The sequence below is a fragment of the Schistocerca nitens genome, chromosome 9 (genome assembly GCF_023898315.1).
Source record: "Schistocerca nitens isolate TAMUIC-IGC-003100 chromosome 9, iqSchNite1.1, whole genome shotgun sequence".
Classification (NCBI taxonomy): domain Eukaryota; kingdom Metazoa; phylum Arthropoda; class Insecta; order Orthoptera; family Acrididae; genus Schistocerca; species Schistocerca nitens.
Genome location: NC_064622.1, coordinates 493,241,786 through 493,267,061, shown reverse-complemented (window position 1 = coordinate 493,267,061; position 25,276 = coordinate 493,241,786). Strand labels below are relative to the sequence as shown.

The window sequence follows — 25,276 nt, the reverse complement described above, 5'->3', positions numbered from 1 at the left end:
GTTGGTCAGTTGCGCTGATGAAATATTGTGGGACTTTAGGAATGATGTCAAACATCTCAACCGAGAACCATTTGTATGACTAGTCTGTTGGAAAAGCCTCAAGCAACAGATATGAAAAGTTAATTGTGTAACTTTACTTTTTTGGTGTATTGTTTAAAACTTAGTTTGCTCTATGAATTTCCTCAATTATCTTAAAATATAGGTAATTACTGGAAAGAATTACTCAGATGCAAATTAATACTGTAGAACATCCACAGTTTTCTGCTTTCCATTTGTAATAAATTGAATAACTCTCCTTTTTTCTATTTAAAATGGCAAAAACAGTGTTGGATTTCTATTGAAGAAATTGGGTGAAAAGTTTCCACAACAAATGGGCTACTTGTTAAGTCCTCCTAAAATGTGGGATCCCCACTTAGCACGCATGCTGCTCAACCAGAACAGCTTGTTCAATTGTTTCTCTTCTGACTCTATCTTGAGGGGCCTAGCCATATAGGAATAATATTTGGATAAGCTGAAAATGTAAGGGTATATTAGAGACATTTAGTGAATTGTACAGAACTTATTATGGACATTTTGAAATAGCTTTATGAATAACCTTGAAGATGTACTGCAAAGCCAGTTAGCAGTCCCTTTATCAAATAGTAGAAGGTTTGATTAATTGAAAGACACACAAACAAGACTGGAAACTTGGCTAGCTTTCAGCAGACTCCTTTTCTGAGCTAGGGTGTGCCCCTCTCTCCACATATGCACACCTACATGACTACATTATGCCAGCAGGCTACAAGGTGTGATGAAAATATAACAGGAAATTTTTAATTTTGTGGGATTTGTACACCTGATTTTCAATTTTTTAAAATCCTGTTGACACACATTTTGTGAAATCTTGTTGCCACACTTTTTCGTGATGTATGTTGGCATTTTCAGCTCGGTTGACTTTACTGTTGACAGTTGAAAAGGTTACACATGGTTTAGAGTGCTCAGAGAATTTTGACTTTTAAAAAAGATTGATCAAAGAATGTGCATTAAATTTTGCTTGAAAAATTTAGTTAAGTGCAGCACCACATGTAAAATGTTGACTGTGGCTTTTGGTATATCCACTATGAGTAAGATATGAATTTACAAGTGGTATAAACATTTCAAAGAGAGCTGAGAAGACATTGAAGGTAACAACTGCCCTGGATGCACTAGCACATAAAACACTGAAGACAATGAAAATGGTTCTGGAAAATCACCAAATCACTATGAGAAAGGTTGTTAATGATGTCGGCATTGTCTTTTGGCTCACGTCAACCCAAAATTGTTGAATTTTGACCAAAAATGACATCGTGTGGACGGCACTCAGGAAGTGCTGAATGAAGTTGACAATGATGCAGAACTTCTAAAGAAGGTTATAATAGTCGATGAAACATAGGTATGTAGGTATGACATCAAAACCAGGGTGCAATCTTCCCAGTGGAAACTGTCAGCAAATCTGATCACATGTGAAGGTTCTTCTCACTGTTTTCCTCAATTACAGTGGGATAGTGCATCATGAGTTCCTGCCTTATGGTCATATGGTCAATAAGGAATACTACCTGGAAGTTAGCACCATTTGCTTGAAGCAATCCGAAGAAAACCAGAATTGTGGCCAAACCACTCATGGAACTTGCACCACAATAATGCTCCTGCTCACACCTCAATGTTTGTTCATGATTTTTTGTTTTTGGCAAAAATCAAAACCGTTATTTTGCCTCGGCAACCATATTTGCTGGATATGGGGCCCCTGCTGCTTCTTTCTATTCCTGAGGCTGAAGAGAACCATGAAAGGACATTATTTTGTCACCATTGGTGAGATAGAGAGATTCGTTGAAGGAGCTGAACATCATGACAAAAAATTAGCTCCAGAAGTGCTTCTGAGTTTGGAAAAAGAGCTGGCACAAGTGTATTATAACTGAGGGGGATTATTTTGAAGGTGACAAAGTTGATGTTGATGAATAAAGAACCTTCAAGAGAAACACACATTCCAGATACTTTTTGATCACACCTCATACTTAGTGCCAGTGCTATAGCTCTGGTTTAACTGGGGTGAAGTCTTGTCAGATAGTGGGGGGGGGGGGGGGGTGATGGAAGGAGGTGGGTGGGAGAATTAGGAAAGTGTGTCTGATGGCTAGAAATTAGATGCAGCAGATGCATGATGTGGAATGGGTAGGCAGCAGATGCACAAGATAGGAAACGAACATACGGACACTGGCACCATTGAATTAGTGTAGTGCTCAAAGACAACGGATGTGGAGGAGTGAATTGAGGAGGAGGCGGGAGAACAGAATAGAGGAAAGGAAAACTTCGTGGTAGAGGGTGTCGTTCTAGGATGAGTGAATTGAGGCCCTAGGACAAGGGTAGGGATGGGAGTAGATCACGGGCTAGCAGAGATTGAGGCCAGGAGGATTGCAGTATTGAATGATGTGTTGCAAGGGATAACTCCCATCTGTGTAATTTCGTCGAGAAGCTGGTGTTGGGGGCGTTGAGTATCCAGATGGTGTAGGTTGTGAAGCGGCCATTGAAATCATCATGTTGTGCTCGGCACTGTGTTCCACCACTGGATGGTTAACTCTCCTCTCCACCACAGTTTAGTGGTGGCCATGGATTCAGGAGGTCAGTTGACAGGTGGTCAGGCACATACAAAATACTTTGCAGAAATTGCAGCAGAGCTAGTACATGGCATGGCTACATTCAGAGGTGGCCACACCTGTAGTGGGATAGGATAAGCTTGTGAAAGGACTGAATTGAGATATGCTTGGGTGGTGGTACCAGACAAGTTCTGTACATTGATCTTTGTGGCATAAAAATGGACCTCTATATTCCATAGATCTGGTGGATGGTCAATACCACTTTGGGAAGGGCAGTTAGGTTGTTCCTCGTTTCTGGTCACAGTGATAAATAACCAAAGCCTCACTCTCTCATAAAAGCAGTTTTTCCCCAATGCATTACTGAAACATTGTTATTGATAAGTGAGATAGCTACAAAAGAAATTTTTATGCCTACTATTCTAACTACTACTACGTAATTTACCCAGAGAGTTGTTCCCTGCATGCTTCACTACAGAGCACTGCTCTTAAGTTTGTGATACAGCCATTGGGTTCATATGGGTATAACACTGGAATTAACTAATGGGCTAATGAGTACAACAATGGAACTGAGGAACTTACTTGTTGTGATATGTCTCTCTGTAATAGTGTAGGTAGTGTAAAAAATAAGACCTGTGTTTTAAAGTTTTACTTTGTTAACATTTGTTTTACAGGTAAACTCACAATTTTTATTTTCTGAATGGCCATAATAATAATATATTTGCATTATTTTCATTGTTATTGTTTTAATGTTACAGTATGAGCTACCAGAGCTTGAAACGATAGAATCTGGAAGGCTACGTAGATTTATTAACCATCTTCAGTCGGAGAAGCCGGTACCTGCAACTTTAGAAGTTATAAGGTAATAAAGTGAGGAAATCATGTTACATATGTTTTGTCATGTGAAATATGTTGTACTTCTGAGTCTCTGCTCCAAGTAGTAAAGCTGGCCGTTTGAGATCTGGTCCATTTTGTAGAGTTGGGTTCTTTTCAGCGTATGAGTAGGCTAGCTGGTAATGTGGTAATGGGGAGAGGGGTTCCCAATTGGTAATTAGTTAAAACTTGGGTAATAGCTTGGGGATTGGAATTATTTGGTCAGTGTTATCCATTGTCCCAGATGAAAATAAAGTGTGTGTGTGTGTGTGTGTGTGTGTGTGTGTGTGTGTTTGTGTGTGTGTTTGTGTGTGTGTGGTGGTGGTGGGGCGGGGGCAGGGGTTTCAGCTTGCTTAAAAACAGAAAAAAAAAAACAGAAAAAGAAAGGCATTCGTAGGTTCTGAGATTGCAAGAGGGGTGGATGTGGAAGGGGGCAGAAGAATGCTGAAGATTAGATGGGTGGATCACATAACTAATGAGGAAGTATTGAATAGGATTGGGGAGAAGAGGAGTTTGTGGCACAACTTGACTAGAAGAAGGGATAGCTTGGTAGGGCATATTCTGAGGCATCAAGGGATCACCAATTTAGTATTGGAGGGCAGTGTGGAGGGTAAAAATCGTAGAGGGAGACTAAGAGAGGAATACACTAAGCAGATTCAGAAGGATGTAGGTTGCAGTAAGTACTGGGAGATGAAGAAGCTTGCTCAGGATAGAGTAGCATGGAGAGCTGCATCAAACCAATCTCAGGACTGAAGACCACAACAACAACAATGATTTCTGAAAGAATTAAGGAAGCATCATGTCGGCATTGGTTGAGATCATGAAGGTGTCGTCAATAAATTCGTACAACGTAATGAAATTTGGATTTTGGTGGATAGGAAAGATTGTTGTAGATATACTATGACTATTGTGGCACAGGGGTGCCCATGACTGCGCTACTGGCGTATGGGTTTTCTGTCCTTTAAATGAGAAGCAATTGCCTGTAACTTGAGTTTGATGGCAGTAAAGTCATGTTTGGGAAAACATTAACATGTTGGAAGGTGTTATTTGTAGACGTGGATCATAAAGTGATCATGTACAGAAACAGTGGAGAAATTTTAGGGAAAGTTATTCGGGTTTTAGATGTGGATGTTTGGGATATGTTTAAGAGGCTGAAAATGTTGGTCTGCAAGAACAGTGGTAAAATCACAGCCATGCAGTGAACCATATTGTGATCTTCAAGGTAATTGTGTTTTGCATACCAGAGCAGAGCATTCATTTCTGAGAGGAAGTAGATAAGACCCATGTCCTTCTCCACATACTCCACACATTTTCCCCTTTCTGCCACTACTTTAAAAGTCTTTCTTCACCAATCTAGATGTAGTAGTATTTTCTTACACAGTTAATATTTTGTCATGTTGTGTGTTACAGGGACGACAGCCCTCGCCGTGGGAAGTTTCTAGAACGACTCATAGAGGACCGTACAGAATCGGCGTTATCTTACTACGAGTTCCTGCAACACCTGAAGTCAAACATAAAGTGATCCTATACAGAACACAGCACATTCACAACATTAAACAGCTGACACTTGTTAGCAAGGCTCTAAACATCAGATTTATGCATTGTGTATAATGTGTTGTGCATTAAAGTTTTTGAGTTCATGGACAATTACTCGTGCTGGGCACTCGTTCGGATACAGATGAGACATGATTACAGTATAGGAATTTGCTGCAGTTTCTTTAAGTTGTGGGCCATCTTGGCTTTTTCTGTTGTTTGTGCTCTATTAAACCACTTGATAGCAGAGTGCACATACAGTGACAACATTGTTGCAACATTTTTGCCATTCTGTTTCTTCATATCTGATAGTTAAAAAAAGTGAATATTCTGGAGCTGTTCTTGACCCAGTGAAGATATCATCAGCTAACTAGGGAACATTTCAGAAGCAAATGGAAAAAAAAATTCTTCAGCTTTAAAAACTTAAATGACTATGGTGTTGTGATGCCTGAGATTCTCTTTTGCCCAAAGAGTTTATGTAGTCTGATTCTTGTTTTTGCTGAGTGAAGGAAAAGACTATAGTGTACAATGTGGTGAATATTTATAAATGTGTTTGTCTGTAAAGAATGATACTTTTAGGGCAGGGACAAACTTTAACTGTAGAATATATATAATTTTGTTAAATGTAGATGTTTTTGCTGTTTGTACTTTGTTAAATAATTGTTGTGTAAATGGTAGAAATGAAAATGGATAGAAAGTTTCATGTCAAATCTGGAAGCAGCGTCCGGTTAATCTCCCAGTTCGTATGTCCCGTATTTCTGTGGAGCTCATACATCTTAACAGAGGATATAGTTTTTAAAGGAAGAAAAGATCAATTTTTTTTTATTCTAGTCACATATAGACTAATTTACTACCTTTTATTGGTGTGAAGTCCTGTGTGTCCACTGGCTGCAAACCTTTTACAGTATACTGTGTTGAAATTTTTTTAATGTGTTGTACAGTGGCATTTTTTGAATCACTCTGGGTTGTATTATCTGTATTGAATACCGTGGTAGACTGTTTTGGGTCCAGAATTTTATCACCTCTTCAAAAGATTGTGTTTGTTATATAATTCCTCACAAAAGATTTTCATTTTTTGCATGGTTGGGATGTTTTTTTAGTTATTCTTTCATGTTTGACATGTTTTAAGAAGAGTTTGAATGTAATATATTGTGATTATTATAAAATTTGTATCAGATATTGTACTACAAAACTGAACTGGTCAGAAGCTTTTTTATATTATACTTATGGTTCACTATCAGGGGAGTAATGTAATGAACAGAGTTATATAAAACTGTTGATCTGTGGATTTCGTTACTGGATTGTCCACATGCCATTACAAAATCAAAAATTGGCTATAATAAATTAAATTATCACTTATTCTTTAAACATGAATTATCAATTACTGATTTTAAATAATGAACAGGAACATAATTTAATTTAGTTATGTGAACTATGAGAATGAAGAAAAGTTGGGAATAGTATGTTTGAAAAGAATGACGTACTGTGTGTGATAGTTCTAGGAAGGTCTGTTATATTTTTCACTTGATAGGAAGGTTGTTTTCTCTGCACTTCACATACAACAAAATGAAGATCTGCAAGGAGAGAAATGTGAAGTGGTAACATGAAGGTCTGTAGAAGGTGTTGTGTGAAGAGTGTGTGCTGTGGTTAGTAGATGCTCCCACTTTTGAAATTTTGAAAGTGTTAGTAACATGTCATTGCACGTAGGTAAGACATACCTTCAAAAGTATTATGAAGCCTTTGTATCATCTTACCTCAATTATGGATACTTACTGTTTGGAATTAGGCCTTTCAGTTATCAGCATTGTGTTGAGTCTAAAAGTCACCAGTTGCCATTAGTTGGTAGTTCCTTACTACGTTGCAGGTGTATGAAATGTGTTCATTATGCACCAGTATGGCCTACTGCTGGTCACTGAAACATGATATGACAAAAACACATTATTATTATTTGACGAGTCTGGCTTGTCATGCTGCCGTCGGGCCCTTGCGTCCTTTGATAGTTAGAGAACCTCACACAAGTCAGTGTAGTGCGATTATGCACTTCAGCACATGTTAAAAATACATGGCTTTCTGCTGTGCTGTTTTTCCCTTCGTGTGTTGTCTGTTTTGTGATACAGTAGTCTGAAATTTTCGTTCATCAGTTGTGAAATTTCTTGATAGTATTAGCTTTGTGCATAAGTGGCATTTAAAATCTTTTAATTTGAATTTTGAATAGTAGTTGATACATTTAGTTATGATTCAGACATTAACAGCAGTTTTTATCCTAAATTTTATGAGAGAAAGTTTCCTTGTGATGAAAATAGAGAACTAAGTTCAACAAGTTGTGTTGATGCACCATGACCAACAAAATTGGCTGCAAACATATCACAAAAGAACATTAGTACAAATCAGATACACCTTCTGATTCAGCTCCACATATTCCAAAAAAATGTGGACTTTGTTCCATAAAATTACTGTGGTGCACATGTGTGTCACGAAACTGACAAGAATACACTGAAGCTACAGAATGGGATGCAAATCTTACGTCGCTACGGTTATTTTGACGTTGCAAATAATAAAACAAGATTTGCTGCAGTTGCACTAGAGCAAGAGCAGCTGTGTTTGAGCATCAGTCATTTTGTGAAACAACAGTCAGTGAAAGGACAACATTGGTTTCATGGTTTACACGGTTCACAGACAACACAAAGTGATGAATTGAAGAAAATCAAACCAACTTGATCTCTGTTTCCTCTAAATTTTTGAAGATTTCTTTGCCAAGCCAGGCTATTGTACTGCTGAATATCTAAAGGAATTAAGAGGGAAGAATCCATTAAAATGTTGTATAGTGTTCATCAGAGGAAAAACAGTGAAAAAATGTCACTCTGTATTTACCAGAAACTTTCAAACTGTACCACACCAAAACAAATTTCAGAACCTACATGGTAACACAAAGTCTCTAAAATACACATTCCAGATGCTTAGTCTTCTATATAAATAAAAATGTAGGCATGTTTGTATTCAGAATCTTAAATCTCCGAAAGATCCTCACCAATCATTTCCAAATTTTGATGCAACATTGCATTTTTTAATACAAATTTTTAAAATATGCATAATACACGGTGTCCCACACAAACCTCCCTGATTTCAAAGACCCGGGAAAAAAACACAGTAGATACAACAGTGAAAAATGCACCACATTGTACAGCATCTCAAAGAATTTATTTATTTATCTTCAATACCCCTCTACATGTGAACTATTTCTAGCACGAAGAATATCGAGTCTACACTCAATTTCTTGCCAAGTTCTTTGTAACATTTCCTCTGTTATTGTTGCCATCACATTAGTGTTATGACGTCACAGTGTAGGAATATCGTCCACTTTGGTTGCATACACGTGGTCCTTCATGAATCTCCACATGAAGAAATCAAGCAATGTAATTTCGGGTGAACATGGTGGCAGGCAATGGGTCCGATCCAACGATTGGGAAATTTCCTATCCAGGAACTTGCGAACAGCCGTTGACCAATGGGGCAGAGTTCCATCTTTTTGAAAAATGATGTTGGGTTTTGTATCTGCTCCAACATGTCCAGATAGACTGACCCATTCACTGTTTGTTCCACAAAGAGTGATGGACGAGATTCAGACGTATATACAATTCCCATACATATTTATATTAGAAAGTGTGCTTTCTCTTTTTCTTCCTCGCCCATTAAACCTAACTGAGCCACAGCAATGCATGATCGGGAACAGCTTGCAATTTTATGAATTTTAAACGGCTTGGGGGGATCATGTGCGTGCATTCATTTTTGTCGGCTGAGCACCCCCTTAAATTTTACTCCTGTGGTACTTCTACTGGCTATTTATTTATTTATTTATTTATTTATTTTTTCCAGGAAATAATTTTTAGTACATTGTTTGTTCTTATTATTTAGGTCAAGGGATCACCATAATTAATTTATGATTACCGTACTCATTGTGACCACATGATCGACTCAATCAAAGTACATATAGTATAAACTGACATACTACGTTGCTTGTACATATTTTAGAAGTAGTTATCAAGTGAGACCACATGATCAACGCAATCAAAGTAAATTATAACATGTAAATGAAGATTACTTATTATGGTGTTCCAGAAATTCACAAGCAGAGTAGAAGCAGTGGTCAAGCAAGAACTGTTTCAACTTTACATCCAATGCATTTGAATCGAGAATTTGCAAAACGACTTTAAGTTCCTAGAGGTACATTTTTAGAAACAACAAAAAACTGTCTATTATGTTACTGAAGTGAATTTTGCACTAAATTATTCCATTATGTGTTACATACATCGAAAATACATGAGACTGTCATAAAAAGGCAAGATCTTCTACTTTCTTTTTGTTCAAATTTTGGTTTAACGAAGTAGGACTTAAGTCTTTTTTTTTCAAATTAACTTCAGTTTAGCTTCTTACATAAAAAAATTCTTTCATATAAACACATAACGTATTTTCTTTATTGGAAAACACATTCAGAATACATAGAACACTAAATCAGCCAGGGAAATAAACATACAGGACAAAATTTCCAAAACTAAATTGCAATTTTACTCATTTGTCTTTGTTTCCCAAGCTCTAATTTTCTCATAAAATGCTTTGAATTCTTTAGAGTCGGGGATGTACTTGAGCATTTTGTGTATATCTTTAATTTTATTTTCATTGATTGGACACTCACCATTTGGATAAGCATGTCTGTGTGATAGTTCTGGAATGTGTGGATATGTTGGCCCAAGGATGAATGAATGTTAAATTATTCCTGCTATGAATGGTTTTGCCACAACTATACCGATCTCTTCTGCAGAAAAGCAGAATTCCATAAAAGTTGAAGCAGTGAAAGATACCATTTTATCTCCAGGAATGTCCTTAACCGACGTCTCTATGGAATTGGCATTTCTTTGGTAATAATTTGGCCACAAGTTGTTGTAATCATAAACATCCTCACTTTCAATGACTGTAACTGTAAAATTTCCTTTCACACACGTCGTTCATTGTGTAGAGAGTGTCCACATGCCTCAGTCGTCTTTTCACTACTGCAAAGTCCCTATCATTTGACAGAAAGAAGTGTCCTCTGATAGGGAAAAGAAGTCTGATGATCAAAAAATTCGTTTAAGCTCTTATAGCCATTAAAAACCTGATGAGAGTGTTGTTCTTATTCTGGCCTAGACAGTCATCACAAAACAACCAGAGTTCTTTAACACTAGATGAGACACAGGTATTGAAATAATGCAGGAGAAAACTGCATCTCACATTTGTACTTTTCTTAGCTTGCCCCTCATGATAGATGTAGAAGGATACTGAATTAGTTTGCATATCATGCACAGAGAAAACTGGAATTGTCAGGTGACTATAATAATACATGTCCTGAACTGGTATCTTAGGCAAGCATACCTTTTGCATGTAGTCAAATGTTAAAGCACGAAAATCCTCTCTCTTAGTGCATAACTTGGTTGTGTCATCTAATGTTTTGTAGAACTTTTTACTGCGACGTTTGTAAACTAGGAGTTCTGCTGCAACTACACATTTAGCACAATCATTATGTGCACCGCTTTTCACTTTAACATTCAGTTCTTCACACGTAGTGCATGTGTCTACACTGGGCCTACCAAATCTCAAACGGAAATGGTTATTGAAATATGTGTGATAATAGTGGTAAGAGACATTACTATCAGGATATTTGACAAGAAACATTTCATGTACAGTTTTCTCAGTTAGTTCACTGTTTAAGTAGAAAACATCTGTGTTTCCATAGTAGGTTTGTTTAGTTGGAAATGACACAATATGGACATGAATAGAAGCAAGTATATCAGCCTCTTTTGAGTTTCCTGGTTTGTGTTTTCCACGTTGGTGTTTAGGAGACTTGCCACGAAGCAGCAGCTTACACAATCTCTTCATCCTGGTTTGGTAACACAATAAACACCAATGAAGGCTTTCTTACATACCTCTATCTGTTTATCTGAATCTTTAATATAATATTTGAACATAGCTGCCCAAGTACCAGGCTCGTCTTTCCTTCCTCTTCATCTTTTTATGACAATACTTTCAGTTTGTCCCTGTAAGAACACACCTTGTTCATTCTTAGTGTCAAAATCTTTCATGTAACAATGCATTTTCGGAAATCAAGTTGAGACATTGTTTCCTGCATCTGAAATATATGACAATTTTTTATAAACAAGAGTCCACATTACTAGTAATTACCAGTCTCAGTAAGCTACAATGATGTGTACAAGAATATTGTGTAAAACAGTATTGTGAAACAAAATTAAATCCAAATTGCTTACCCACAAGCGGGACCTGTTTGTCTAGCTGAAACTAACTTACCCATATGATTTACGTGCTCCAAACCTTTAACTTTAGCACACCTTATTGTAGCTCTCTTGTATTCTGCAGCCCTTTTCGTTTCTTTATTCCTTTATTGGTCATTATTTTCTTCATTTTCAACAACACCAATACATAAAGAACTGATGTTATATGCCATTTTCATTTTCAACTAACGTAATGCAGGTCTACCATACAAACAAAAGTAATATAGACATTTTACCAACTTAAAGCTGTATATGAACCTGTTAACAACTATCAGTACCTGACAAGCAAAACAACTTAGGTCCTGGACTTTGACTGTTTTGCCGGTAGACACGAATGTTTTGTTACTGGAAATAATGTACAGAAGTGTTAGGGACTAAAGTCTCTTTGGTATTAAGTGATGTGTGTTGGGTATTGGAACATTGCTGTGCCCATAACTCAAAACCATGAAAATGTGGACTTAAGTCATTTGGTAAATTCACGAATCATTTAATGTCTGTATGCATTTTAAGTAAGAAGGCATGTGGGAAGCTTCTGTTTGCATAAATTTGTATTTACTGTGTTTACATGTTAGGTTAAGCTTCTGCCAAGTTTCATATATTAGTAAATTATAGGTAAGTTAGAATATGTTTTCTTTTTTAAAAGATACTCCATTTTGTAAAAATTAGTGTTTCATGTACAGGGCGTTTCACACTTCATGTTACACACTTCTGGAGGTTGTCGGGGGAATCCATTTTCAGAAACGGTTTGTTCCCATGTCACAAGGAAAACAAGATTTACAGATTTCACTCCTATTTACTTTGACATTACAACAGTTGTTTGACGTGATGATTACAAAGTTCGGTGCATATAGTGTACCCATGCAGTAAGTTTGCATAAACTCAGTCCAACAATCATAGTGTATTGTTTCATCATTTCTGCTGCAGCCATGATCCATGCAACCAGATCTTCCTCTGATTGGGCAGGGGTCCTGTAAACAAGGCTCTTCAAGTGGCCCCACAGGAAAAATCCATAGGGTTAAATCTGGGGATCTTAGTAGCTAAGCATAAACTCAGTCCAACAATCATAGTGTATTGTTTCATCATTTCTGCTGCAGCCATGATCCATGCAACCAGATCTTCCTCTGATTGGGCAGGGGTCCTGTAAACAAGGCTCTTCAAGTGGCCCCACAGGAAAAATCCATAGGGTTAAATCTGGGGATCTTAGTAGCTAAGCATGTTGTCCACCTCAATCAATCCACCAGTCCCCATAGACTATGTTCAGATGATTTTGGATGCAAACTGCAATATGTACTTCTGCACCATCATGTTGGAACCACAATTCCTGCCAAATGTCGAATGGCACGTCTTCTAAAAACTCCACCAGTAGTTGTTGCAGGAATATCAAGTACTTGTCACTTGTTAGTTGGGAAGGAAGGACGTACGGCCAAATCCCACGACCATCCCAGATAGCTGCTCAGACATTGATGCTGAATGTGTGCTGAAATCTTCATGTATATGTGACTGTGGGGCTTTCTGATCCCAAATGTTACTACTTTGAGCATTCAAAAAACTTTCCCTGTTGAAATGCTGTTTGTCAGTTAGCAAAATTCGCCTTGGAAACTGAGGAAAAGCCACACAGCGATGTAAAAACCAAGTGCAGAAATTGAAATGTGGCACAGAATCTGCCAGGAGCATAGTGTGTACCTTCTTGAGGGGTGTATGGGTAGAGCTCTTGTTCATGCAGAACATGCCAGACAGACGAGTGAGACACATTCAAGTCACGTGCAATGGCTTGAGGACTCGTCAGTGGGTGCTCTTCAACTTGATAAAGCATTTCCTCTTCCAATATGTGTGTCTGCTGCCTTCTTGGAGCACCACACTTTGTTCTGTCAGTGGTGAATTTCCCATTTTCCCTCTGCCGTCGTTCTACTGTGGCAAACATGGGATGAGATGGAGTCTCACAACTTGGAAAGTACTTGTGGTACAGATGTTGAGCTCCTCTTCCATTACAGCGAGCCTGACTGTAAATTAACATCATATGAGTGTACTCTGCGAACTTGTACACAGGCGTCCTGTTACTGCAGCACTAGTCACCAGAATATCAACTGATGCATCACTAGGAAGCATGAAGACAATGCCAGTGGAAAAGAGGAAATCACGTGACATCAATACCATTCATGGTGTGTGCAGCCTACACAAGAGGCAAACTATAAGAAACATCTATTGTGTGATTGAGTAGCTCTTATTTTCCTTTTAACATGGAAATGAACCATTTCATGACATGGATTCCTATGTGAATCTTGATCTGTTAGGTCCCTGTATAACGTCTAGAAGTGTCTGACTGGAATTGTGAAAAACAGTGTATATTCAAACAAGGCAGAGGTAATGTTTTTAGACTTTCAAAAAGGGCTCTACAGGAATCCCTGCATTTAGCTTTCTTTATCACAGAATTCCTCCAAAAAATTATTCCATACATCAGTAGAGGCTGTATAGAGTACCATGGTACATTGTCACCACCAATCAGCAGCTTTCATTTTGAGTGAGAATCCTAACAGCATCAGTTAGTGTATTAAGTTCTTTATTTAAATTGTTATAGTGCATCTCCCACTCCAAACCCTCCCAAATGTTTGTGCTTAAAAACTTTGCATGACTCACATTTGAGACTTTTTTTTTTTCTTCAGTGAATTTGCAGGATGGAGGTTTCTTCAGAATTTATGATAATAGTGTTGATCTAGAACCGCTGTGCTGAACTATACATGACTGATGTTGCACTTTCCTGCAGATTTTCCTCTCTGTGTGATTTAATTAAAATATTACTGTCACCGGCAAAGAGTAGTGTGGTCCCATAATTTATCACCTGCATCTTTTACACACAGCAGAAATAGGATTTGTCCGAGAACTGACACTTGTGGGATTCTGTACGTGATTTATTTTGCTCATTACTGCAGAAACTAGAATTTTTTTATATTTACTGTCTTTGTATCTTACTTCTGTAGTTGTTGACAATTGCTGAGGTATGATTGGCTCCACCTTTCAGACTGGCCTCTAATTCCAAAATTACTTTTGCAAGAGAATATCATGATCAGTAACATTACAGACTTTGCTAATATCAAGAAATATTCAGATACATGTCGTGTATCATCCACAGCTGTTAGTATTTCATTTAGAAAGGCAAAAATTGCTGACTGTGTTGACTTTCTAGCTCTGAACCAACATTGTTAGTAATTTATTGGCCTTTCCGTATTTAATGAGGCTCGTAATCTTCTAAGGAACCTTTTTTCCCTAATTTTGCTGAAGCCTGACAAAACTGAAACTGGCCTATAATTAGCAATTTCACGTTTTGTATCTTTCTTATGCAGAGTCATTACTTTTGCAGTTTTTAGTCTGTTTGGAGATACGCCACTGTCAAATGGTGAATTTACTATGTCTGCTAGTGGTTCCACAATAGACATTGCACTAGCTTCGTTGATAGCATCTAGTATCTCATCAGCACCCACTGTATATGTATTAGGCATTCCCTTTATATGAGGGTTGGAACTTTAATAGTTGCAACTATTTATTTACAGCTCATGCAAAATAGTATGTGTTTCAAAGTTTAATTGACCTTCAAAGTAGTCACCAGCATTGTGTATAGCCCGTTGCCGGCGATGTGGAAGTCGTAGGCTACTCTTAGCAGTGTCAGTTGTGTTGACAGTGCGAGTGGCGCGTTCTATTGCACGACAAATTTGTAGCAGTTCTGAAGCAAATGCCATTAACTGTTTCCTTCAGTTTAGAAATCGAGTTGAACTTACAAGGGCTTAAGTCAGGGGAGTGCAGTAGGTGGTATAGCACTTAGCAGACCTATCAGTCAAACAAATCAGTAACAGCTTGCACTGTACGTGCTTGAGCGTTGTCCTGCAAAATGATGGTCAGGTCCTGTAAAAAGTGTCATCACTTCTGTCTCTGTGCTGTTCATTTTTGGAACAAAATCTAAGACCAGCTTAGAGACAGAAGTGATGACACTTTCTGCAGGACCTGCCCTTCATTTTGCAGGACAGTGCCCAAGCATCTACAGTGCAAGCTATTACTGATTTGTTTGACTGATAGGGCTGCTAAGTGCTACACCACCTACTGCACTCCCCTGACTTAAGGCCTCGTAAGTTCAACTCGATTTCTAAACTGAAGGAAACACTTCACGGCATTCGCTTCAGAACTGCTACAAATTCGTCGGGCAATAGACCGCGCTGCATGAACTGTCAACACAACTGGCACTGCTAAGAGTATCCTACGACTTCCACATCGCTGGCAGCGGGTTATACCCAATGCTGGTGACTACTTTGAAGGTCAGTAAAACTCTGAAACACGTATCTATTTTGTACGAGCTGTAAATAAATAGTTGCTACTGTTATAGTTCCAACCCTCGTAATTTTAGACTGCCCCTCACACGAGTAATGCATTTACTTGAAGTTTTTAATTTGACTGGTCTTATTGTTTGGCTGTTTGTCATGATATGTATTGATCAACTGCTGCGGTATGTTTGAGAAATAATGGTCGAAAGCATTGCCCACTTGTCTGAGGTCAGTTACTTCATTGTTGTTTATAAGAAGCTCAATATTAGTGAGATTAATTGATCTCTGACAGCCATGCCTCCTCCCTTGCTACCCTCCCTGTTTACCTTTCCCTGTTGCTTCATAACCTGGGTTGTGAGTAACTGAATCCACTTTCCCTTCTTCCCTTTCTTTCGCCCCTCTCCTCCCTGATGAAGGAACAAAGTTCCGAAAGCTAGGAACGTAAATTTTGTGTTCTGTTCTGTGTATCTATCGGCTTTACTGAGCTGAGGTAAGTACTGGCCAGCCCCTCTATCTCTTTGTTACTATTTGTTTCACATCTTTATATGAGATTTTCCATTAATCATTTTGATTAATTGATCTAGCACCTATTAATGTTCTTACAATTTGCCAGGTTGCTTTTATATTATTCTTGGGATTACACATGAATTTGTCATTGCCTAGTTTTTTTGCTTTTGAAATAGCTTTTGTTGGTATTCGTTTATCTCTCTTAGAGTAGGTAATAGAATTGTACGTAGTATTTTACTTGGAATACTCATACAGTCTCCTCTTGTTTCTTACATTATGCATCTTTAGCCCTTTTTTGTTCCACTTGTATGTGTTTTTGAACAGAGTTAATGCAGTTGTTTTCTTGGCAAAAGCTGTTTTGTTTAAAAAATGCTTAAATGTTGCCATGAACTTATATTTTTCATCGGTATCATTACAGTTGTATACAAGATTCCAGTTTTCAACCTCCAGGAGAGAACAAAAATATTCCACATTATTTTGTATTGAATTTCCTGCTACATTCACTGTAAGAATTTGAGCACAGTGATCTGTGAAACCCTTCTTTATCACTTGTGTCTTATGGACATATTTACATGTATTTATTAAAATGTGGTCAGTAATAGATGCAGAAGTTGCTATTTTTCAAGATGGTTATTAACTGTAATGAATTTATAACACCATCTTTGAATTTTTTGGGTTTTGAAAAGTAAGTGTTGAAGTCATCACATGTAATTATGCTTTTCTTAGGAGAATAATGTCTTCCAAAAGTTCGTCCATGTGATTACAAAACACTTTGTTCTCTCTATGTAGTAACCTGTACACACAAATAATAATTGTGTTTTGTACCTTGATAAGTCAACTATAGACAGTTCTATGTCATTTTCTATGGACAGATTGTGTTATTTAGTTACACTGTTTAATTCAGTATTTTCTTTATTGTATACACAGGTACTCCCATGACTTGATATTTTCCTACAAAAACATGTTTGCAAGTTTGAACTGAGGGAGGCATGTCATCTCTAACATACCTTGTTCAAGCCTGAGTTCAGTAAAGCAAAGGGCAGAAATATAATTCAGATTATATAATATGTTTGTTTGCATGGCCGTCTTCCACAGCAGCTGTTACAATCAATTATTATTGGTTACTCCGACTTGCTTACTGAAACTAATTGATTAGATTTTTACACCCCACACATCTCACTTTTATTTGCAAAGCATCTTCTGTGGTAATTCTGTAAACATAGGTACATATGTTAGCACATTTTTAAACAATGGAAACTCCAGACTGGAATGTCAACAATATTAGGAGAAGGGTAACTTGGTACTCTCCATAAAGATGACCCATTGAGTTGCTGACAGGCACAATTAAGATGGTTACGTATTATACCTTTCAGTCTAAACCTTCTTCAGCAAAGGAAATGCATACATTCACTTAAGCAAGTACACCTCGTGCACATATGACTGCTACCCCTGCCACCTCCAACTGGAATGAGACTGTTGCATAGCAACTGAGTGGGCCGGGGAGCTTGATGGATAGCAGTGTATGAGTAGCAGGAGAGAATAGCACTGTCTGGTGGGGTCTGCAGGGACCAGATGGTAGCTTGATGAGACTGCCAGGCACAGCGTCGGGAGGTGCGAGGGAAGCAGGAAGGGGAAAGGACGGGACAGGTGCATTGGCAGAGGGCAGTGCACAAAGATGGTGAGGAGACAAGGGGAGTGGAAACTATTGGGTGGAGGGTGTGGGGATGGTAGCTTACAGTAGATTGAGGCTGGGATGATATCGGAGCCAGAGAATGTTTTATAAGGACAACTCCAATCTGCAAGTTCAGAAAAGCTGGTGTGGAGGGGACGATCCAGATGGACTGGGTTGTGAAGCAGCCATTAAAATCAGGCACGTTATGTTCAGCTGCATGTTGTTAGTTTGGTGGCAGCCATTCATCCTGGTTCACAGCTGGTTGGTAATTACATTAATATTAAAAGCTGTGAAGTGGTTGCAGCAGAGCTGGAATATTACATGGCTGCTTTCACTGGTGGCCTGGCCTTTGATGAGATAAGATAAGCCTGTGACAGGACTCAAATAGGAAGTGCTGGATGAGTGGATCGAATACGTCTTGCACCTGTGTCTTCCATAGGGATATGATCTGTGTGGCAAAGGTTTGGGACTGGGAGTGGCATGGGGGTGGACTACAATGTTATGTGGACTGGGCGGGTGAATAAACACTATTGTCGGAGGGCTGGGAAGGATCTTGGGTAGAAGGCCCCTCTTTTCAGGGAATGGTAATAGATAATCAAAGCCCTTGCATTCTTTTGTTGTTTTAAAGTAAGAACAGTGTTCCTGTTTAAAGTTTGCATGTATTTTACTTATTGTGTTTCTGCATCTTGTTGTCAACCCTCGCAACCTACACAAAAAACAAATGAACAAACATAAACTCTGTAATACTGTGCTGAGTGTGAACACTCATAACTGCAGTACTATTCCAAAAAGTGTAGTGAAGCGTAAATAATTCCAATGCCACATACGATAAAATGCAAAAACTGCCAAGTGGCTGTGTGTAATGAAGTTTCTTTCGACAACAACTTCCATTTACAAAGAGGGAAGAAACAGTGTTTTACATAATATATGAGCTAGAGGCAGAAACGCCGTAAATAAATTGTATGTCAGTTTTATAAAGAATTATTGGTTTTAATCTGAAACAACCAAAAATGTTCAAGCATATGTATCCACATTTCCAGAACAAGCACAGAAGATACTTTGTAAATAAAAGGAAAAGTGCATCTCATGTAAAATTCTCTTTAATTAGTTGCAGTGAGCTTAAGATGAAGAAACTAATAATAATTGGTCATTCAGATTGTTTAATGTTATTTCTATTTTAGTAATTGTGTTGGACAGTGGTTGAACATTCTGGTGGAGTAGTTTAAAATCAGGCAGAGGGAATATACATACTTCTTGTCTGACCACTTATTAACTTTTTGTACTAGTATCTCTAGTGGAAAAAATCCTGATATGTGAAATTCTTGATATTTGGCTTTTAGCTGGTTGGTTCACTCGATGTGGGATTCTGCGTCTTCTGTGTTGATGTTTCCAATTTCGATTTTATTACAGTCCAATCCATTAATGAGTGCTTTGTAGCTGTGTTTGTGGCTCAAAATTCAATTCAGTAGTTGTGTTGCTGTTTCTTTGTTGCTGCTTGAATACTGGTTCAGTTATTGTTTGGTACTTTCACTTCAACAGTCAGTTTTCAGCTGATGTACACGGGTTAATAATAAAGTTTGAGCAGTGAAGTCTTTCATATTCATCCAAAGAGCTGCCTTTCTTTACAGTTTACACCAAGGTTGCAGTTTAACTTCTTAACAAGCCTGATCGTAGTTTGGTTTGGTAGATTTTAGTAAAGAAAGGAACTCTGATGTCTCCCTCTTCCCCCTCCCTAGTTTTTACCCGTTTGTTTTACAGTATTTTAGATCAGGTCCACAATTTTTTATATGCATGGACCAATATTAGAGTTCTCCTATTGGTGTTCTGTTGCTTCTCCTAGTTGTGTTGTGAAGATGTACCTTCCAAATGAATTTACAGCCATAGCAAGGCTGCATGTTGTCCAGAAGACAGTCATAAAGGAAGGATGATTCCCGTGGCTTTGTCAAGGACCTTCTGCAAATATGTCCAATCATTCCATATCCACATTGCAAAAGCGGAGGAGTGATGTACCTGCTAGGCACAAAGAAGTGTTGGTATTAAGGGAAATGTAGCTGATACAGCAATGAGGGACTTGTAGAGGATACTAAATTGAATTTTTGCAAATCCATTCCAGGTTGTCATGATCTATCTCCAAATAATTTTCTGTACTCTGACATATGAAAATTTGAGGTAGTATGAACTGTAAGAAAACCTCAAGCAGTCACTTTCTTTTCCTTGTTTGTTGGTTATTGACAGTTTCAATGTGAACTGGCTCATGTTCTGATGGGTGTGCCATTTCCGTTGTATTGAAGTATGAGAGTGCATCAAATGCAAACAGGATTTTTATAAAACAAAAGGCAGTTACAATTTATTTTTCCACATAGTTTCCCTCTTTAGAAGCACGCATTACCAGCAAGGAGGAAGATTCTTTTATCGCAGCATCATAGTACGAAGCTGGTTGCGCCAGGAGCCAATTGTGCATGAATTCCTCCATACCCTTGTAGTCTTCAAAGTGGTTCCTTCGTAGGGCTTCTTTAAGCAGTCCAAACAAATGGAAATCACAGGGTGATAGGTCTGGGCTGTAAGGAGTATGATGAAGTTGAGTCCAGTGCATTTCCTGTGGTCTGGAGACTGACTATTAGAGCTGCAGTGAGGGCCTGGCATTGTTGTGGAGTAGGATAACCTGTCAAATTGGCAGATCTCGGTTTTTGCAGTGATATGCATTCCTTGTCTTCTTCAACAGCTCACAACACAGACTGGGCATTGCTCATGCAAAAAATCAATGATAAAAATGCCTTTCTGGTCGAAAAAACAGTTGAAAGAATATTGACAGTTGAGTTTGGAACTCTCTCCCCTTTCCTCCTCACTGGCTTGTTTGGATTCAGAAGTGTAATGGTGGAGCCATGTTTTATCACAGATGAGGATCAAACTCAAAACTCTTTCGTAAACCTTGCTGTAAGCCTGCGACAGACCTCCAAACATCTCGATTTTCAGTCAAAAGGCGAGGGATTCATCTGAAACACACTTATTGTGACCTCTTCTGCAATTTCTGATACTCTCCTCCTATTGATCATCTTCAAGAATGTCTCAAACAGCATCGCCTGTTATGCTGGTCTGAGGATGGCAATCGTGTTGCTGATTTTCCACATGTTCTCGAACTCTTTGTCAGACAAATACCCGTATTATTGTCAGTGTTTGACTACTGAACTGTGCAGTCAATCTCTGGAAAATTTTCATTGCTAGAACTCCTTCATGTGCAAGGAAATTTATAATTGTGTGTTGCGCAGCTGTTGCTCTGACATCATGAGTGTTATTGACCGTGCTGTTGGAAGTATGTAATGGCCGACTCGCCCTACTCCTAACAGCCCCACTCAAAAGTACTAGAAGTGCGGGTCTGGTCCTACCAACTGTTGATGCTCAGGAACAAAAGTCGTGTTTATATTTGATTCACCCTCACACACATTGTATACTGCTTATTAATGTAAGATACAAATATTTTGCAAAAGAGTAGGGTGTTTGCTTGAAAGTGTTTGATATGATCAGCTGTCTTGGCATCACAAATTACTTAATGATTGTTTAGTGCACTAGAATGTACAAAATGAATTAATACATATTTCACCTCTATCTACAGTACATGTGAGATATTTAGAGACAAAACTGCATCAAACTCTAGAGTACTGTGCAGTGAAAGCCAATGGTGAGGAGATGAATGGCAGTAAGGCCAATGGTGGGGAGATGCATGGCAGCAATGTACAGTACACTACTTGACATTACAGCCAATGTCATCATTCCGCTATTTCCATCTGCTCCATATATTACTGACTGTCCTTAGAGCTTTTAGTGCTGACGTTTCAGATTAGTACACATGTTGACACCTATATTTGTCTCTTAGTGTCTGTTGCAGGTGACAGAAAGAAACACAGCAAGTGTTACTATAATAAACTGTAGCTATTATATTCTGTGGTCATGATTTCTTCAAAAGACAACTGGATGCAGATGCATGGCAGTAGCAGCTGTAGTGTGTAATAGAGGACCGAAGCTTGCATTGGCTATGGGGGCAAGTGAGTGCATGTAGTAATGCACATCTTTTAAATCACCAGGGAACTAAAAAAAAGAAGGAATAGGTAACAGAGATGACTGTGCCAAAAACAGTTTATGTAACAGGATTTCACTTGCACTCTAAATGTTAATGTCCAATAGAAAATACTTTCAATCTATAAAGGAAATCCAGAATTGTATGAGAAGTTGGATAGTATTACAAATATTGAAGAACATAAACTTCTACTACTCAAAAAAATCTTCATCATCATTTAAAAATTTCATGAGTGGATGAAAACATTTTTGCACTAGGATGGAGTGTAGTTTTATCTTCAGTAAATCTGGTACCGTACTGTGAAAGTTTTTAATTTTTATTTTTCACAGCCATGCATTGAGGAGTCTGGGAGTGGAGTTTTAGCCAATAAGATGGAATTCTCTTTGTTTCTTGTGTCATCCATGTGTTGAAAATGACAGTATTATGAAACAAATAGTTGCTCCTCACCATAGAGTGGAGATGCTGAGTTGCAGATAGGCACAACAAAGAACTTTTGGCCAAACAGACCTTCATCAGAATAGGCCACACACACACACACACACACACGGCAGAGTGGCTGTGCGGGTAGAGGCGCCATGTCACGAATCGAGTGGCCACTCCAGCTGGAGGTTCGAGTACTCCCTCAGGCATGGGTGTGTGTGTGTTGTCTTTAGCTTAGTTTAAGTACTGTGTAAGTCTAGGGGCCAATGACTTCAGTAGTTTGGTCCCATAGGAATTACACACACACACACACACACACACATTGTGTTTTGTCTGTTCTGATGAAGGCCTCTTTGGCCGAAAGTTTTGTTTGACCATCTTTTAGTTGTGCCTATCTGTGACTCAGCATCTCCGCTATATGGTGAGTAGCAACTACCCTTTTCATAATATTGTTATTATTCCATCCTGGATTTTCCATTGTTTGATATGATGAATATGGTTTTCTATAAATAATTCTGAATTGGTACGGATAGAGACAAACAGTTCGTAAATTAAATACATAGAATAGTTAGATTGCTGAATAAAAATTGGCATGACTGTATAGGCTTAATATTGCACATATGTCGAATAATAGTTGTTTGAAGTAATAATATTCTATTTGCTATACTTGCATTCCTCCAAGTTTAGGAGTTCTTTTTCAACTTTGTTTTAATAACAATAGTCAATGACCCAATAAGCACAGAACTGCATATAAACTCCATGGTTCTACCTTACACACTCACTAAAACGTCTATGGATTGCCCGACAGGTACTTGTCGGTGCCATTTGCCCGCTGCGTCTACTTTCTTCACGCGACTGATTTTAAACCTGCACACACAAACATGTGATGCGCAGTAGGTAGGATTCTACCATCCCACACTCATATCCAGAATATCGTGTGTTCGAGACGTTGGAAGGCTGAGTGGTTCTAGAAGCTACACAGAAACTGTTTAGCTTGTTTGCCAAGTGGCTTATACGCGAAGAATCCAATAAATTTTTGTAAATACATCCTCAAGAATTTGATAGGCTCTGTTTCTCTAAATTATGTTTTTATGGGTAATTTAGAAGTCACATGATTGTTTGGTTTTAAATTGTGTAAGGTGGGTTTCCTCATTTACATCAAAAGAATATTCTAAACTATTTAGAATGTCAATGAATCTTTCAGGAATTTGTTCTGTGGTCTCACTTTCAATGAAATAAAACTGAATGGGATGTTATATTATTTATAGGTAAATTACATACATAAAGTAAAAACAGTATTGAACCTAAAATGGAACCTTGTGAGATCCCTGTGAAAGATTCTTTAAAAATACGAATGAACAGAAATTACATTAGGAAAGGAGTATATTGCAAGAGATCTGAGATAGTGAGAGATATTATATTTAGTTCATGTTGAAATGTGTGTAAACCAGAATTCACAATGTGCTGCAAAATGAGTGATGACCTTATTGGTCTGAAAATTCTGGTGCCTAGAGAGAGCCACCCATTTATTCTTCATGCAATGCATGAAGACTAAGATTCTACATCAGCAGACACGTGCTCTATTTCTCAAAGTAAGCTTATATTTAAGGCATTAATGTGTAAATACTTCTGAGGAATACCATTGTGAAATGGTACATACTTCCTCAAACAATGGTTTACAGACTATTGATTGCTGTACTTCCATCATGTCTGTTTGTTGTGTTGGACAATTCCAGAATCCACTCAATTTAAACTAACAATATCTCTACTGTGAATACCAGGAAATGTTGTCCCACAAATTGTATCAAACTGGCATAGAATTGCTGTTGCCTGTAAACACCGATGAGCTTCAATATCATATTTTTATCCATTACAATGATATTGTGCTGATGTGAACCAGGTAAAAATCAAAAATAGCAGACACTGAGTCTCCCCTATACAGACAGCATAAGACATGCAGAAAAATTACAAAGTTTGTTCTGACATCTTTTGTCACACATCTATGCATATCAGGATTAGCGGGTTAATGTGTGGCACAACTTTAAAATAATTAATTAAATAAAAAACATTTTTAATGTAACATGTTTTTTTTAAAACATACTGAAATGTGTAAAATAATTTCTGCTAGCATCATACAGATTCGTAACCCCTCCCAGGTAGTCCTGAAAATTTATGCTTGTGAATTTTTAATAGCTATGAAAATATTTGTAGAATTTAAACTGAAAACGTGGGGTGCATGCAGTAAATAATAACGATGAGGTGAACTATTCCTGCAGAGTTATGTGCTGCCCACATCTCGAATTTTTCATTTCAAATTCTACAAATATTTTCATAGCTATTAAAAATTCAGAAGCACATATTTTCAGAACAATCTCCATGGGGTTAGGAATCTGTATGGTGCTATGAGAAATTATTTTACACTTTTTAGTCCATTTTAAAAACATGTTATATTAAAAGGTGTTTTTTTTTCCTTAGTAGTATTGTGTGTGTCAAATGTTTCAATCAATTTAAACGTTTTGATGAGACCACAACAGAGACATGTGGTAAATATCAAGATTATTTCAATTTCCCTTCTCCTGAGTCTACCAATACATTGCTTCCTCCTCCAATTATCTCGTGAAAAGATCTCAAATATAAAAGAGAGAATGAAGCCAACATGGAGAGATACCAGCAACTGTTGTTGCCACAAAACAGTCACAATTAGAACAGGAAAAGGAGAAAATAGCAGTGGTACACAAAGTACGCTCCACCACACACCAGACACAAAAGTGAGTTAATAATGCATTGTCATAAAGTTATGAGCTGTGATGAAAGCTTAAACTATCTAGCTGCTTGAGGAGTTAGTCTAAAATCAATTGTAAAGTTCATACCAAACAAACAGAAAAATGTGACCTAATAAAAACATGTTCAAAATAGTGGACCGCACACTTGATGGTATGTGTGTAGTAGAGCAGTTCATGATGGAGAAACCTC

At 37.9% G+C, this 25,276-nt stretch overlaps 1 protein-coding gene across 2 annotated transcripts in view; it reads left to right on the top strand.

Moving 5' to 3' along the window:
- The window catches only part of LOC126202957 (protein transport protein Sec24A), a 159,820-nt gene extending 153,449 nt beyond the window's left edge, over nucleotides 1–6,371 (top strand). For both annotated transcript variants that reach the window (XM_049937077.1, XM_049937076.1), the window contains exons 20-21: nucleotides 3,362–3,465; nucleotides 4,887–6,371. In XM_049937077.1, the coding sequence (XP_049793034.1) occupies nucleotides 3,362–3,465; nucleotides 4,887–4,998 (216 nt within the window). In that variant the 3' untranslated portion in view covers nucleotides 4,999–6,371. The remainder of the gene's footprint in view (nucleotides 1–3,361; nucleotides 3,466–4,886) is intronic.
- Nucleotides 6,372–25,276: the final 18,905 nt, after the last annotated feature.